The 15,525-nt window shown below is 43.9% G+C and overlaps 1 protein-coding gene across 1 annotated transcript in view; it reads right to left on the bottom strand.

Moving 5' to 3' along the window:
- Nucleotides 1–2,822: 2,822 nt before the first annotated feature.
- LOC132069597 (amine oxidase [flavin-containing] A-like) overlaps nt 2,823–15,525 on the bottom strand; it is a 36,981-nt gene continuing 24,278 nt past the window's right edge. The window contains exons 6-15 of the mRNA XM_059465905.1: nt 14,249–14,390; nt 12,577–12,726; nt 11,458–11,617; nt 10,094–10,190; nt 8,713–8,766; nt 7,710–7,767; nt 7,197–7,294; nt 5,940–6,051; nt 4,553–4,615; nt 2,823–4,065 (exon numbers count right to left, since the gene is read on the bottom strand). Coding sequence (XP_059321888.1) covers nt 3,910–4,065; nt 4,553–4,615; nt 5,940–6,051; nt 7,197–7,294; nt 7,710–7,767; nt 8,713–8,766; nt 10,094–10,190; nt 11,458–11,617; nt 12,577–12,726; nt 14,249–14,390 — 1,090 coding nt within the window. The 3' untranslated portion in view covers nt 2,823–3,909. The remainder of the gene's footprint in view (nt 4,066–4,552; nt 4,616–5,939; nt 6,052–7,196; nt 7,295–7,709; nt 7,768–8,712; nt 8,767–10,093; nt 10,191–11,457; nt 11,618–12,576; nt 12,727–14,248; nt 14,391–15,525) is intronic.

Raw genomic sequence — 15,525 nt, 5'->3', positions numbered from 1 at the left:
ACTTTTGGAAATCTATAAATGTTGGAGTCAGATTTAAGCTTCACCCTTTTTTGCCTTGGAAAATCCAGCATCTGTGTCTTTCTGTTTCGTGTCCTAGAGTGACAAAGATGAGTCAAAAAACCCCAAAACAAAGAGAGCAAGGAACAGGAAACAGAATCTGGAAAGCCAAGTACTACAAATGAAGAGCAGAATAGGAACTGCAGCTGGAGCCCAAAGCATTTATTGCCAAGTACAGGAGCTGAGTGGGAAAAGAAAAAGTTACAGTTCACTCACAAAGAGCACATTTGATTTCCCCTCCTGGATTTTCACCAAGATGAAATTTCCTTTCTCTGTGTGTGTGTGAAAAGCAACTGTTGCAGGGGAGAAACAGCCCACAAGGAAGAGCTGACTACAGCCATGTTTCACAGTGGAGGACTCTGTTTGTTTGTTTTTTGTTTGTTTTTCTGGAGCTGGGAGCTGAACTCTGTGCAGACAGCATAAAACCAGTCCCCAGCTTGACCCAGCATGGTTCCTGGCTGAGGAAAGCCCTTGCTGTTGGGCATCAGAACCTGGTCAGTGGGACATGGGAACCCACTGGTGGGAAACTGGATGTTGAAATGTGTCAGACTGTGCTGGCACATCACCCTGGCTGTTTTTGTTCAAATGCATAATGCTAATTTTGCCAGTAGTTGGGGGGTATCTTTGGTCCTGGGAAAAGAGATCAAGTACAAACCTGGGGCTGAATCAAATGTGAATTGAAAAGTATTGCTGGTGAAGGACTAGCAGAGAGGCCAAGGGAAGGCAGCAACCTCTTGCTTCCCCAGAATGCATTTTCACATAGTAATAGAATGTTTTGAAAGGGATCTTAAAGATCATCCCATTCCAATTCCCTTTGATAAGAACAAGCTGCTTGGGGCTCCATCCAAGGAAACCTTGAACAATTCCAGGAAAGGGGCATGCCCCAGTTCTCTGAGCATCCCATCCCTCACCATTTTGAGGCTGGGTGTACCTTTATAGCAACCTGGGTGTGTCTGGTCAGTCCTCCCCTGTGTCCCACACAAGGAGCATGACTGGAGGGCCACTGTGTCCCTAGGGGACATCCATGTTCTCTGCTCCAAAACACGGAGCCCCTGCAACCTGGCGCTGCTTCCTTGGGGTGGTGGCCCCTTCCCAGACCTGTCACACAGTGGTTTCCAACCAGAGGGGTTTGGGTTGTCTGTTCCCATGCCAGGACGTTGTGGGCTGGGCAGGTAATGAGTGAATTAAAGCCTTGCTAGGCTGATGGTGCTAAAAATCAAACAGTGGCTCTGCTCCTGCACCTCCTGCCCATCCAGCCCCTGCTGAACCATCCTGTTTCATGGTCCCTGTCCCCATGGGCTGGTTGATGGCAGCCATGGGGGAACAACCACGTCACCCTTTGCAGGCAGGAGCTGCAGCCAAGGGGAGTGGGCCAGAAAGGAGAAGGGAGAGTCTCACAGGAGAGTTTTTCCATCCCCAGGGCTTGGGCAAAGCTGCTATGCTATGTGTGAGCAAACCCAGCAGCTTGATTAAAAAGAGGCAGATCTTTCCACATATATCATCCCCACTTGCTGATTTTGGACTGTGCTCAGTGGTGCTTCTTATTTCACTGCTACTGTGGAGCATTAAGGGGTTTTTATCTCTCTCTGCTGCTCCTTCTGCCAGTGCTTGCTCTGGTCTTTGTTTTACTTCCAGCAGCCCTTTCACCTAATGTTTTCCCATTTCCTAGAGGTGTCAATGCAATTTAGTTCCCACTCTGGTGATGAAGGATTTGATGTGGACCCCAGCCTCTCCCATCTCACTCTGCATTCAAAGAGAACAGAACATTTCCCACTTCTGCCAAAGGAGTGCAAAGCTCTTCCTCAAAAAATGGGGGCACTGAGCACCCCTGATTTGGGAAGGTGTCCAAAGGCTTTCCCATTCCCCAGCCTGGGTGAGGGCTCTGGCCCCCAAAAGCAAGAGGTGTTTCCCTGGTGCTTGGTGCTCCCAGCTTTAATGCCGGCAGCAGCTCACTTGGGGAGTTGTCAGTGGTGATAGACTCAATCCCATTCTGTTTCAAAATTGGTTTAAGAAAGATGCCTGGCTGTTTAATATTTAAGCTAAATGTTTAATGTTTAAACAGGGAAATTGGTCTGATTGTCAGAAAGGGCATTAAAGCAGGATGGGAACTGGTCTATAATCTCTGACAAATGTTGCCCTTTCTCTGCAGCAGCCTGGTGCCTGGGAGCTGCTGGAGCTTCAGAAATGCCAATTTTAATCAATCTCACTCATTCCACTTGCTGCCTGCCAATCCCACAGCAGTGAGATGTGCCCTTCCCTGGGAAGGGGCAACCTTGTACCTGGCCCTGTTTAACAGTCTGAGATTAATTCAGCTGAATTGCACTGGTATTTCAAACCCCAAACTAATTTCAATAGAAATGTGTGTGGAAAAGGTGTAAAGTGAAGCTGGACAGTGTTAGCTCATGGGTTTATTGCAGATGATTTGGGGTCCCTTTTACACGTGCACACAGAAGTTCTGATGTCAAGCCTGAAAATGATTGGCTCTAATTGCTACAAATACACCTATGGATAAATTATTTTTTAACAGGTACAGGCAGTGTTTTTCAGGCGGTGGAAATGTCCTCCTGGGGGAAGTGTGTGGCAGTGTAGAACTGCCACAAAAGGCTCATCAGCAGCCTGGGCTGCCTCCCTGCCTGGGCTGCATGCCCAGGGTACTCCTTGTGCACAGGAATCCCTGCTCAGCAGTGGCTGGAGCTGGGGAGAGCATATTCAGCAGGGAGCCCTCAGCAATTCAGGTAACTCACAAAAAACCAAGCAAGACAGAATCTGAAGAAAAGTTTATAAGAAGATCAAGGTTTCAGGACTATTGAAAGGCACATTTCACCCACAGCTGAGCTCATGGACACGTACAACGCTCAAAAGTCATGGCAAAAAGACCACATAATGATGGCACATTGTGAAACATACATTCCAGACTTCAGTCAAACACTAAAGTGATTATTTTAAGTGTATCATGTACATAATAAGAGCAGAACAGGCAGATGCTTCCAATTACTGTAATTTACAAGGCAGTAATTCGAGCCTCAAATACAGTTCTCCTTATTAGAAGAAGGGGCTATGGATTAGCAGCAAAATGAGGGGCAGTAAATGGATAGGGAATAGGGAAGCTGCTGCCATTTGGAAAACAACAGCCAGCACCTGCTGCAAGTGGGAGGAATTTAACTTTGCTAATTCATTTCACTGTGCTGTGGCAGCACAAGGCTGGGCTGGATGGATGCTCTCAGGGCAGGCACCCTGCAGAGCAGATGTGCACAGATGTTTCCTTGGCAGTGGGCAGGATGAAGTCCAGCCATGCCTCCTCTCTCCCTGCTCAGTGCTGTGCCTTGTGATAATTACCTCCTTTCATCCAGCTCGGGGTTAAGCTTCACATTGAGATGATTAATAATTAATCAAATGCATTTGAAAATTAATTTGGCAATTCTGTGACTGATTGGCATGCTAATCTCTTCTGCGCAGCAGGGATGGTATAGGAACAACCTTGGATGTTCTGAGGTGAATGTATGAGGGCATTTACTGTCTTGTGTGGCGAAAAATAAAACACTGAGTGGAAACAAAAGCGTTCTCTGAGACCTCTTTGCAACTCAGAAAAGGTGTGATCTGCATTTTGCCTTCCTGTATTAGGAATATATCATTGATATTATAATGTCCAACCAAAACCAAATGGACAAGTTTGAAAAATGCCCCCACGGTTTAACTGCAGTAGATTCGATGCAATAAATATGGGACTAAAAAGAAAAAATCACAAGGAGAATAACTTCTTGCTCTTTCCAGCCATCCATGCCACTTTTCTCCAAAATAACATTCATCTGGTGCGAGGGGAGGAGAGGGGGTGTGCAGCTGCCCCTGTCCCCGCTAGTTCCGGTAAGGAAATCCCTTTTTACAGACCCAGAGCGCTGCAGCAGCCGCAGAGGTGACACACAGGGTGCAGCTCAGCAGGCACAGCAGCCCCGGCGCCGAGGGCAGGTTCCTCTCCCAGAAGCTCCTGGGGAATGGCCGCACTGGGACATCCTGGGGGAGAGAGGAGATGGTGATTCCGTAGGGTGTCCTCTCGCCCTGAGGTGGCAAACGCCCCCCGTGAGGCTGGGGAGGTCACAGGTGTTTCCCAGGTGAAATAGCTGGAAATATTTGAATATGAAATACCAGGGAGAAGAGTCATGGCTGTGAGATGTGTGTTCTATCATCCAGGACAGCCACAGGACAGTGAAGATGGAGTTACTTGTGGCTGGAATGAGGTTTTATTTGGCTTTAAACCACGGCAGAATTAGGCTGCATTTTTCAGTCCCAGGCTCTGAGATCAGTGTGCTTGGCTCTTAGTCATCCACCCTTCAGACAGGGGTAAAAATATTCCTTGGACAAGTCACAGAAATTAGTGCCATCAGCATGGGAGGTGACTAAAGGCTTGCCTGGGAGCAGGGTGCACAGGAATCACTGAAACAGGGACACACCTGACTGAGGGCTGTGTGCCTGACTGGGTGACAGTGACACTCTGGCTCACCTTTGACTCTGGCTCTGGCATCCAAATTTCACTCTTGGAGATCTTCCCCATACTGTGCAGTACCTAGAAGAAAAAATTATTAAATTATTTGTACCATGTGAAAAAATTATAACCCACATAACTTCCAGTGTTGGAGAAACAGACAAAGTCAGAGCAAGTGACATTGATAAAAGATGTAACTATGACTAGCTGAAAGTCTCTTGAACCACAAAATGTACAGTGATTTCTGCTAGAGCTTCTCTAAATATTTTTGTGGGAGGTTCTTAGGTTTAGGGTTTTTTTTGGTTTTTTGGTGGTTTTTTTTTTTTTTTTTTTTCCTGAGTAAAAGTAAAAAAGCTTTTTCTCAAGGCAGTTTGAGAAATACCAAGGCAAGGCTACAGCCATGCACTGGGGACACAAAACCTTTTAGTAGTGATGCTTCTGGAATATGGAAACAGGAGAGATGCAACCCTGAGGTTCTCACAGCAGAGAATTATGGAGCCCTCCCTCGCCCATTCAGGCAGTGCAAAGCTCATCAAGGATTTTTCTTGAGAATAAACTGATTGTAACAATCATGGGAATTTTGGGGGCGGGGAGGGGGGGAATGAATGCCTCCAGAAGGCAGCTCACTGTGTTTATAACTACTGCTCACAGGCATGGAGAAAAGAGAAATTAGGTGACTTGAAACGAAGCAAATAATAAGGATTATAAGGCAAATTTGACATTCTGTCAAATGGAAGTAAAAGACCGATTTTCCTTTAAATAACAACTCTGTGGCTTTGCCATGCAGTTGTAACTGCAATGTGCACCCTTTAATGCTTTTTTCCCCTCCCTCCAGACTGCTGTAAAGGGATTTCACTGTGACTGGAAACCCAGCCCAACGTGTGTTGTTGTGAGGAGATTTAGACATTATCAGAGCTGAACATTACAATTTCATAAGGCTCAGATAACAGGACCGTCTTGCAAAAGGAGAAGCAGAAGGGATAGATCAAAAACAAGAACAATGTTCAGATTTTCAGATTTCTGCACAGGAAATAGCTGTGAGCATTTGAAACGACTTAGATGAGTCTTAAAACATGCAGTGATTAATTTGTTAGAAACTCAGACAGAGTATGTACAAGCAGCATCAGGTTGGAGGGTTTTTCCTCTAGACATGCAGTACATGGCATAAGCTTTATTTTCAGTCTCCAGTTCAGTAATATTCTGATTTTGTTGAGATTCTTGGCTTCACTTTATTTGATAACCAATTAAGTAAGTTAAAAAAATTAAAAATATTTGGGTCACGTTGTTTACTGGGATCTCTCCCTGCCAATTCTAGGAGCCTTTGCACTAAATCAGACTCTCCCAGCAGTACTCAATCCTTTGCAGCCTTTTGAGGGAGATGCTGGGAGCAGGGCAGGGTGAGTACCTCTCTGGCTGCTCTCTCTCCTGCCTGCACGGCTCCCTCCATGTATCCGCTCCACTGCGTCGCCGTCTCCGTGCCAGCAAAGTAGATCCTGTCCACAGGCTGGCGAATGATCCTTCAAAACAATGGAAAATGTCAGGGGACAAGTGACAGGAGGGTGATGGTCCTTCTAAAAGCAAGTTATGGCTTTGATGGAGTGTGTGGCTCCAGCTGTCCAGAATCCCTGCAGACCTGGGCTGAGGTGTGATCAGCTGTCCTTGCAGGACCAGCTGCTTGCTTCTGCACACAAAATTCAAGATCTGACAGAGAGAAAAACCTTAGGCATAAATCAGTGTTCCCAGTTTCCTTACAAAGTTATACAGGCCTCAGTTTAGTGCTGGGATAAGGGATAATCCTAACAGCAATGCAGTGCAGCTGATAGACTGATGTTTTCTGCACGGCAGCTTTGCTGTTATCCTGCTGTTACAGTGGGATGTGGATGATGTTCCTGTAGTGCTAGATCACCAATATCAGCCTGTTTCTGAGGCTGCTTTGCACTCAGGGAGCTGCATTTCCCCCCACAGGGTCATAAAGGCAGTCCCTCAGCCCTGCAGTCCTGCACAAGCATTCCAGCCAACCCATCTGCAGGTAATTCTCCCACTGGGAATGTGCCTGGTGTAAGGGCTCCCATCTAATCCCCCATTAGGTTTTCCCTGTCTGCTTGACAGCAGCTTCCCCAGGCCAGACACCTCACCCATCACTGCCTGGGTGTTTGGATAAATGACAGGAGATAAATGACTGTACATGGGACAAAATGACTGTACGTGGGACAACTCTCTACATGATCTCAGCTCAGGCAGGGTCTAACCCCATGCTGGACATGTTGAGGAGTTCCTGGGCTTCTCCTGAACCTGATGCTCCACCTATACAGTCAGTGAAGACTCTTCATCTCTCCAAGATGTGTGTCCTCAAGGGCCTGGGGGTCTCTAGAGGGATCCACTGCAAATACTGCATAGCAAAAACTACTGGAAATAATCCAGAGGGGAAAAGTTTTGTGGATTTTAGTTTTGTGACTGTGCTTCATCTCCTTAAAAGCCACAAGAGAAACTCTGCTCTTAGTAAAGCAAATAGCAACATCCTCATTAGCTGGGGAGTGGGGAGTGCAAAGAGGGTTGAAGTTCCCCTAATACTGTAAATATGCCATGGGTGTGTTGCATAAAGTATAGCATTGTACATGAGCTAAGAAATGTGAATTAGGAAGCAAAGCACTCTCTGTTTTACCTTCCATAGGAGTGCATGATGCCTGGTGGGAAGTAGGCTGTGTAGCAGCCCCCTGAATATTGCTCCATGGTCCAGTCCTTCTCCTCATAATGCACAGGCTGTGAGTTTCAACAGAGAAAACAGTCAAACACTGACAGAGGAACTGGAAATAAAGAACACATTTCTTTTGAAGAGGGGGAAAACAGGCTAAGAATACCTGCCAAAGGAGTGCCATGTCATCTGGCTAATGCTATCCATCTGCACAAAACAAATTTTTGTGCTTTTGCAGAAACACCAGTCTCCCACAGGCACGTGACAGGCCAAATTAAAACATGCACTGCCTTCTCTTTTCTTGTGCAGGGTGAGACTGGCAGCTCTTTTCTTCTTGTATTCAGTCCCGTCCTCCCCTTGTTGAATGGCCCAACATGCAATTTTAGGTACACATTTTAGGTGCCAGGAACTTTGCCCTCATCATCCAGAACAAAGGAGCAACAATATTGTACAACAGAGAAAAACCAGGCATTAATTCCTTACATGTAAAGCCTCTCTCATCCCCAGTGCCTTGGCATATGCCTCACTGATCTTCCTTTTCCTGTATGAAAATAAAATCAGAGTCAGAAAAAAAAAAAGGAGGGTGTGCGAGGGGAAACCTTTCCACTCTCATCTTTCTTATAAAAAACCCAAATTTACTGCAACACATGGGAAAGAAAGTTGGGTTAGGCTTTGTTTTTAAGTCAGATTTCAACTTCTTATCTTAACATATATATTTCAAATGCTGATGCCTGAAAGTTACGTCAAAAATGGACCCAGGGAATGGGAAATGAAGGTTGATTTTGGCAATGAGCTCTAAGAAAATAAATCTTTGTACAGCTATTTTAGGATGCAGAGCCAATTCATCCTTGTGTTTGCTGGTGTAAGACCAGAAGAAAAGCAATATAAATCAATTAAATCCCTACAGATTTACTCTAGCTGGGAATAAAATATGAGCTGAAGAATGCTGCTCACATTCCTAAGCAGAGCTCCTCTTTCACTTGCACTGTACCAAAATTCACATTTAGAAAGTGAATTTTCACTTCACAATTGTTCATTTCACTGACTAATGGGGAAACCATACTTTTATAAACACAGAAATTTAAAAATTTTATCACCCAGTCTGAATCTGAAGGAGACCCAAAAGGAGACATATCAGCACTGCTGTATCCCTGGGTTAAAGCATCATTCAGTGGAGATGTAGTCTGGGAACATGGTTGGAAAAATCTTCTCCATTCACACAGATACCCACAATTGGTAAATCATAGCATAGAAGAGTGGGCAGGACTTGGAAATTTAGAAATATCCATAACTGTTAGAATATTAGCTTTAGCGTCTCAGCCTGTTTATACTAAAATCTCAATTTCTGCCCCAATTTCCAGCGTTGGTAGTTGCACTGAGCATGTATAAATGTGCACATTCACACACATATTTACACACATCCCTGTGGGGAAGCAGCCCAGAGAAACAATTTGTTTCTGAATATCCACAGCTTCTGAACTCTTACCTCTCTTCCTTGCTGAGATGGGCCAGCTTGACAGCCTTTCTGCTAAGGATGAAACTGAAAACAAAAATAAGGAATATGAACATCACCTCAGCTGATTTGCAGGCCTGAAATGACTCTAAAAAGAAATTGGCAAAGCATTTTACTGGTATGCAATGAGCTGCATGTTTGGCATCATACCTCAACATCAAATAATTACAGGTCACACAGGGGAAAAAGCCCATGCAGGGTAACCTGCAGAGTTAATTGAAAGGGAGGGTGCATTCCCTGACTAGGTATGATCCAGAAGGACTGAAATTCTGAGCTTTATTAAGCTTTTGAAGTCCAGCAGGCAGCTGCCTGTGTCACTTGTGTAAGTGATGGCAGCCTGCTGCTCTGACAGGCTCTGCACAGTGCCATGGATCACTCCTGCAAGAGCCAGGATTGAGGTTTATCCATCTTGGAGGAAACAGATTTGACAATTAGCTCATCTGGCCTGTTGGAGATATCCAGGGGATGAAGGATGCTCCTACACTCTTTTAGAAAGTCACAGAAATCCATGAGGAGAAAGAAAGCTGGAAACTGTTTGCCATGTGGGGTTTGGAGGAGGTCTGCTGCTCTCAGGCCATGGAAGCTTTCAAGCCCTGAACATGCCCATAAACATGCACAGCTCAGCAGAAGGGGTGAGCTTTTCCTGCCAGACACTTAAGGAGCAGTTGCCTGACATTTATATTGGCTTTTTTTGGCAGTGTCACCTCAGATTATGGTGGAAACACTTGTAAAAATTGTTTATTCATTTGGTTTCAGATATTTTAAAAGCCAGTCAATGCTGTCATGTATTTTCCCACCTGTTTGTCCAAACTGTAACATTTTTACTTGTCAGTTTCTACAGAATCTTGATTTTTTTTTTTTCACTGCACAGCTGCCTCCCTGCTCCAGCAGCTGATGTTCCTTGTCCTGCCTCAGCTCAGTGGGGAGAGGAGAAAATGAGGATTTCTTGGACAAATGCATTGTCATTTTGAACCAGGCACTAAACATAAAAGCCCAACATAAGCCAAATACAGGCTCAAACAGATAGGTAAGGCAGGGATTTATTTCTAAATCTACGCCATAGCAAAAAGAACCAAATGTGACCTGAATGCTTAAAAATTACTACAGCTGAATTCAGCAAGTGCTTCCCAACCACATCCTTGTATTAGGCTGTTTGTGGCAGAACCTTAACCAAAAATTTATATGGACTTTTAGAGAGGCACAAGAGGCTTGGCAGAAGTGCTCTCCTCCATTGGTACAAACTGTGGAAGTGGGAAACACTGATGTAACCTGGTCATTTCCCCTCTCCCTCCTGCTCCCACTAACTCTTACAAAAGAAAATACACATCTGTGAGTGTGGCCCAGCAGCTTTTACCCCATAATGGCAGGGAAAGTTCCATCAGGTTTTGTGTCATCTATGGTTATTCCAATTGGAGACTCTTCATCCTCAATGACGAAGGAACCACAATAACCTAAGGGGAAAGAAACCCCAAGATGATTGTTAGAAAAACTTGTTGGTGATCACTGTTTCTGCTAGGAATGAGCAGGGAAAATTATCCATAAACGGAATTGTGCAGTAATTCTGTTATTACCAATAGGACCCACATGTCTGAAGTGTCTCTGTAACAGTTTCTCTCTTCTCTCTGACTCTGGGAAATTATGTAAAAAGACTTGTAAAAATCTTTAAAATTCCATTGTTAGCCAACAAGGAATTTCTGTGGATTGCTGCAAGTCCCTTTGGCTTTCTATTTTGGGGAGAATAAACATTAAAAAAAAATTGATCTAGTCAGAATTATGGTGATTCATTCCATGAGTAACTTTGACCAAAACAAAATCCAGTGTAATTACATCTGGTCACTGCAGGCTCAAATCTCCACTATCTTGATTTTGCTGGTAATAAGATTGTTAGGAATGGTGTTCCATAACAGTAATGCAGCAGACACATGGGCTGTCTAATCTAGGATCACATCAGGACACGTTTCAGATGAACATGCAAAAAATCCCATCTAGATGACAATGCTTGACTATATTCCTGCCTAATCTCAATGGCCAGGTTATGCCCTGAAACATGCAAAAATTATATTGCTTTGATTAAGAAGTATTTTTACCACTCTCAATATAGTTAGGAATAAAGGAGAATTAATCTGTTCATACAAATAGTTCTGAAAATAGTATCAGTTAAAGCTGAGGAAAAAAAAAATTACAGAATAAAAAAAAAATATTACTGAATGGAAAAATATCTAGAGCTAAACAAAAAGCTAACCTACTTTTCCCAGTCCTCTGAGATATCAAGTCTGCAGAACAGAAGATTAAAATCAGGGAAAGGTCTTGCTTACACCTTAAGCTCTGCTTGTCACCAGCTGTAAATTCTCTTTGGCTGACCTAAGTGTCCCTGGCAGGAGAAGAAGGGAGTTGATGCTGCAGGGAAGCTGATGCTTCTGTGCTCTGCAGGTTTCAGCAAGGTTTCCCAGGGAAACACTCCTTGTTCTCTTGGTCATCCCACCTCAGCCAACTGCTGTGAGATTTGGGATCCTGGTTGGGTCTGGACTCATCTTTGGGACAAGACATGCACTCAAGCTCAGAGAAAGATTTCTGCTTTCTAAGGAGCTTTAATTTCCCTTTTCTGTATGTTTGATTTTGAGGTTTTGAACATTTAACCTTCCCTTGGATTTATTCCCTGATTGTTAGACAGCAAAATTTCAAAATTTGCACAGAGCTCCCAAGTCCTTCCCCACCTACCCTTCCTCCTCCAGAAGGCTTCCTTGTAGTACATCATGGTTTTTATGACACTGCCCATAGGCAAACGCTGAATTAACTGGTTTCTGTTTGGTGGCAGCTCTGGTTTGTAGTGAATCTTTGTTGTCAGGATTGGAGGGATGGCACTGATCACATACTTGCTCTGAAATGAAGAGCAAAGTCAGCACAAGGCGCTGCCTCCCCATGAGCTCATCCCACAGGACAGGTTTGAAAGTCACTTTTAATAGCTGCTAACAGCTTTCCCACTCCTGACCCTGCCAGGTGGCTTTCCCACACACAGATTTCCAAATGACAAAAGTAATTCTGCCATTTCAGAAACACAGAGTGGAAAAAACAGACCTGAGTTGAAACTTGGCTGGAGACAGGTGGGGAAATGAGACAAGAGACACCACGTGGGTAAAACTGCCCTTATCATCTCCAGGAAAACATAACCCACATTTGTCCAAATTATAAGATGCTAAAAAAATTGCACATTCATAGGATGTTACTTCAGGACAAGGAATACTAATGGCGATTCCAGCTTTCCTGACTGTGCTCCATCCCTCTCACAGGCCCTGGGTCTGACTGGAGCAGTGCAGGACTCTGGAGGGTGACACTTTATCCCAACACTGCTGCTCTCAGGCTGATGGGGCTGCTGCTGCCCCTTGGGTGCCCTGTGGGTCATCATGTGCTGATGGAGCATTTCAAAGCACCCAGTACAGAGGCAAAATCTTACTAAATGTGTTTGAAATGTGTTGGGTTTTTTTTTTTTTTTTTTTCTGTACTGTGAACCACAGTACAGAAACAGGACACAAACAGGAAGGGTTTTTTTTCCTTCCTTTGAAGTGGCCTCAATGCAGAACTAAAATGTAAAAATATATAAAGAAATAGAAAAAGAAATTTAAGGCAGAGAAGTCAGAGTAATGACAGAAACCAAGTAGCAGAACACCAAGAAGTGAGCCAGTCATAAATAAATCTGTAAAGCAGGTTCCATGGAGTGTCAGCATAGTCCAAGAAACAGACACACACAAATGGGCATTTCCTGATTACAGCTGGCCAAGAGATACAGCAGATATATTCCCCTACTAAATGCATACTCTACTTTTATTCTGATTGAATTACCTCATATATCTCATGGTTCAGAGTCTCCACAAGGACATTATCACCTGTCTGATCAATACTGATCACAGGTCTCTCCAGTTGAACTCTGCCTTTCAGGCGTTCCATTATTTTCTCCGATATCTGACCAGAACCCCCTTTAAACTTCCTCTCCTAAAACAACAAAGAGGAAAGAAACACAGACAAAAAAAAAAATCAACAGCATTAATCACAATGACATTGAATATGACTTCTGCTCACCATCACGAAATTGCAGGCCAAATCTCCAAGTCCTAAGGGTCCATAAAGACACCCAGACTTCCAGAAGAGCGAGGGCACAAACCTGAGCCTCAGTGGGGATTACTGACTAAATCACTTTTGCAATGGCTTCCCTAATGACCTGGCTTAAAGACTCTTTAAGCCTAGAGAACATGCACATATAGTGCAGTCTTTCTAGCAAAAATAAACATATCACTTCATTCAAATGGGTTCTGAGTATTTTACCCACCATGGTGCAACTGAAACCCTCAATGTGACAAAGAAACCAACTGTACAGTGAAATACTGTGCCAGCCCAGAAGCAAGACAGATCTTTAACCAAGTCTGGTCTCCAGGTAATGAGCTTTCTCCCTGTGTCTTCTCTGGGAAGACACAAAGACAGTTCTGCCAGGGAAAAAAACCACAATCTGTGACACACATAATGTGTAATGTCCATGCAGAGGGCCAGGGGAAGCACTAAAACCTCTTTTATCTACCAGCCACCTGCAGGAGGTAAAGCAGCTCCCTTTTACATGTGAGATGCTGGCAGAGAGGAAAGGATCCATAAAGTTTTGTGCTGAAAGACTGAAATGGCTGCCCAAACAGGTTTTATAAGACTTGGACGGGCCATTAGGCCAGAAACCTTAGTGCTTCTGCTCAACTAAAATTGATTGGGGTGAGGGAAGAAGGAAGCATGATAGGAACAAAGACAGCTTTTCCCATCCAACTACAAAGAAAAGTAAAGCTCTTCCCAGGTGGCTTCCCCTTCTCCACAAGTTTCATTTATGAGTATCTTGGGATTAATTTTATTTTTAACTCTTGCTGCAGCATCCAGCAGCTGCTGATGTGGGACAGCAAACTTGACTGAGGGGCTCCTGAGGAGGAAGGCTCTTAGCCAGGTCTGCCTCCTACCACAGGACAGCATCAGCACTGCTTACATCCTTCCTGACACGTGGTTATTCTTACAATGGACAGATGTAGATGGAAACTGCTGCCATGTGAACTGACCCAAGGAGGAAGGGCCTTTTGCTATTCACTTCCAGCTCTTGTCATTAGAGTCTTCAACACCAAAAACCCATCCACATTTCACTCTGAAGTTCACTTGTTCTGAACTCTTGTAAACATTCAAATGTGCCAAACAACCCATAGAAAATAAATTGGCAAAAAAAGCAACACAACTGCAACAACAGTACTGTGCTGAAGTGAATGCAGAAAGCCCCCAATTGTTTAAATAGTCCCAATTTATTCCACATCCTAGCTAATAAAATCCTTCATTAAACAGGGATAGTTGACAGGGCTGTATCACCCCATGAGAACACATTTCTCTCTGGTGCCACATGCTCTCATCTTTTCATTAATTTCAGGGTTTTGATGGGTACAACGCTACACTTGCTCATTACAGTTTCAAGAGAGGAGAAAGGAAATGAGACATTTTGTACCTGGCCCCCATTGGTGATAGAGAAAATCCTGAATGTGCCGCCACACTGCCTCACATACCACAGGAACCAGAGGGCAGAGACCTCGTGGGGCTCAGACGTGACGTTGACGTTCACAAAGACCGTGGCAAAGTCTCTGACAGCTCTGTGAGACACAGCATCAGGAAAAGACTGTGAGAAAATATGAATTCCTGACTGATTTCAGGGTTTTATTTGTCTTACTAAACAAGGGCTGCTTTCACAAAGTCAGAAAAGTCAAGTTGGTTAATATTTGTTTAATTTTTCAGTCTATAGCACGTCTGTTTAAATGGGTTTCTACCAGCACCTCCTTCCCTCCCAAAGTATTTACTTATTTAGTTTGAAATCCCGCTGATTTCATCTCCATTAAATAGTTTCCCAGCTGCCATTCATTTCATCAGAATAAATATTTTTCTCAGCAGAAGAACATTTTTTGTAATCTGTTAGTGAAAATTTTCTGCGTTTCTCATGGGGAGCTCATTGGGCACATCAGCTCCGGGGTCTGATGGATCCTGAGGGACTGAGCAGCCACACAGCCTGGACATCCCCCATGTGCCATGTAACACTGCTGCACTGATCCTTTGAGAAATCAAGAATCAAACTTGGCAAATAATCCAGACAGAGAAACCAAATTGGCAATCATTGCCATAAAAATAAGGAAAGGGTCACCTGTCTACCACAGTTCATCCTCTGAAATAAACAGAGAAACAGCAGCAGCAACAGAAAATCTGACTATTCACATTTCTTGCATTTGTGGCCCCAGATTTGTAAGGAAATTGAGATAATTTTGCAAAGAAGGTAAAAGGACTTTGACTTCAAAGAAGCTTCATGAAGCAACATGAATTTATAATCATCTGATAAAAGAAGGAACTTTGCAAGTTATCTGGGCTAAAATATGTAACTTATAAACTTTTATAATCTCATTTCCAAAGTATGAAGTCCATTCACCCCTGTTTCACTAGCCAGGATGTGAAAACAGCCTGCACACAATAACCTGCTGTGACAATCCTGAGAGGCACCAAGACATTAAACAGCTGCAGCAGGTTCAGGTCTAAGAGATGTGAAAAAAGTCTCCAGGATCAGTAGATTATCTGTGACACAACAAATATTTTGTAATCTTGGCTCTGAGTCACACAGAAAATGCTGTGGAAGAGTTTTTCTGTTTAAGCACTGTTTTTTAACTGTGTGTAGAAAAATGTGGCTTGGCTTAAAGATCTAAAATGGGTTTTCACTCAGTTTTTGAATGCACTTCAGCCGAGCAC

Source organism: Ammospiza nelsoni, chromosome 2, assembly GCF_027579445.1.
Source record: "Ammospiza nelsoni isolate bAmmNel1 chromosome 2, bAmmNel1.pri, whole genome shotgun sequence".
Taxonomy (NCBI): domain Eukaryota; kingdom Metazoa; phylum Chordata; class Aves; order Passeriformes; family Passerellidae; genus Ammospiza; species Ammospiza nelsoni.
This window is presented reverse-complemented; position numbering and strand designations above follow the sequence as displayed.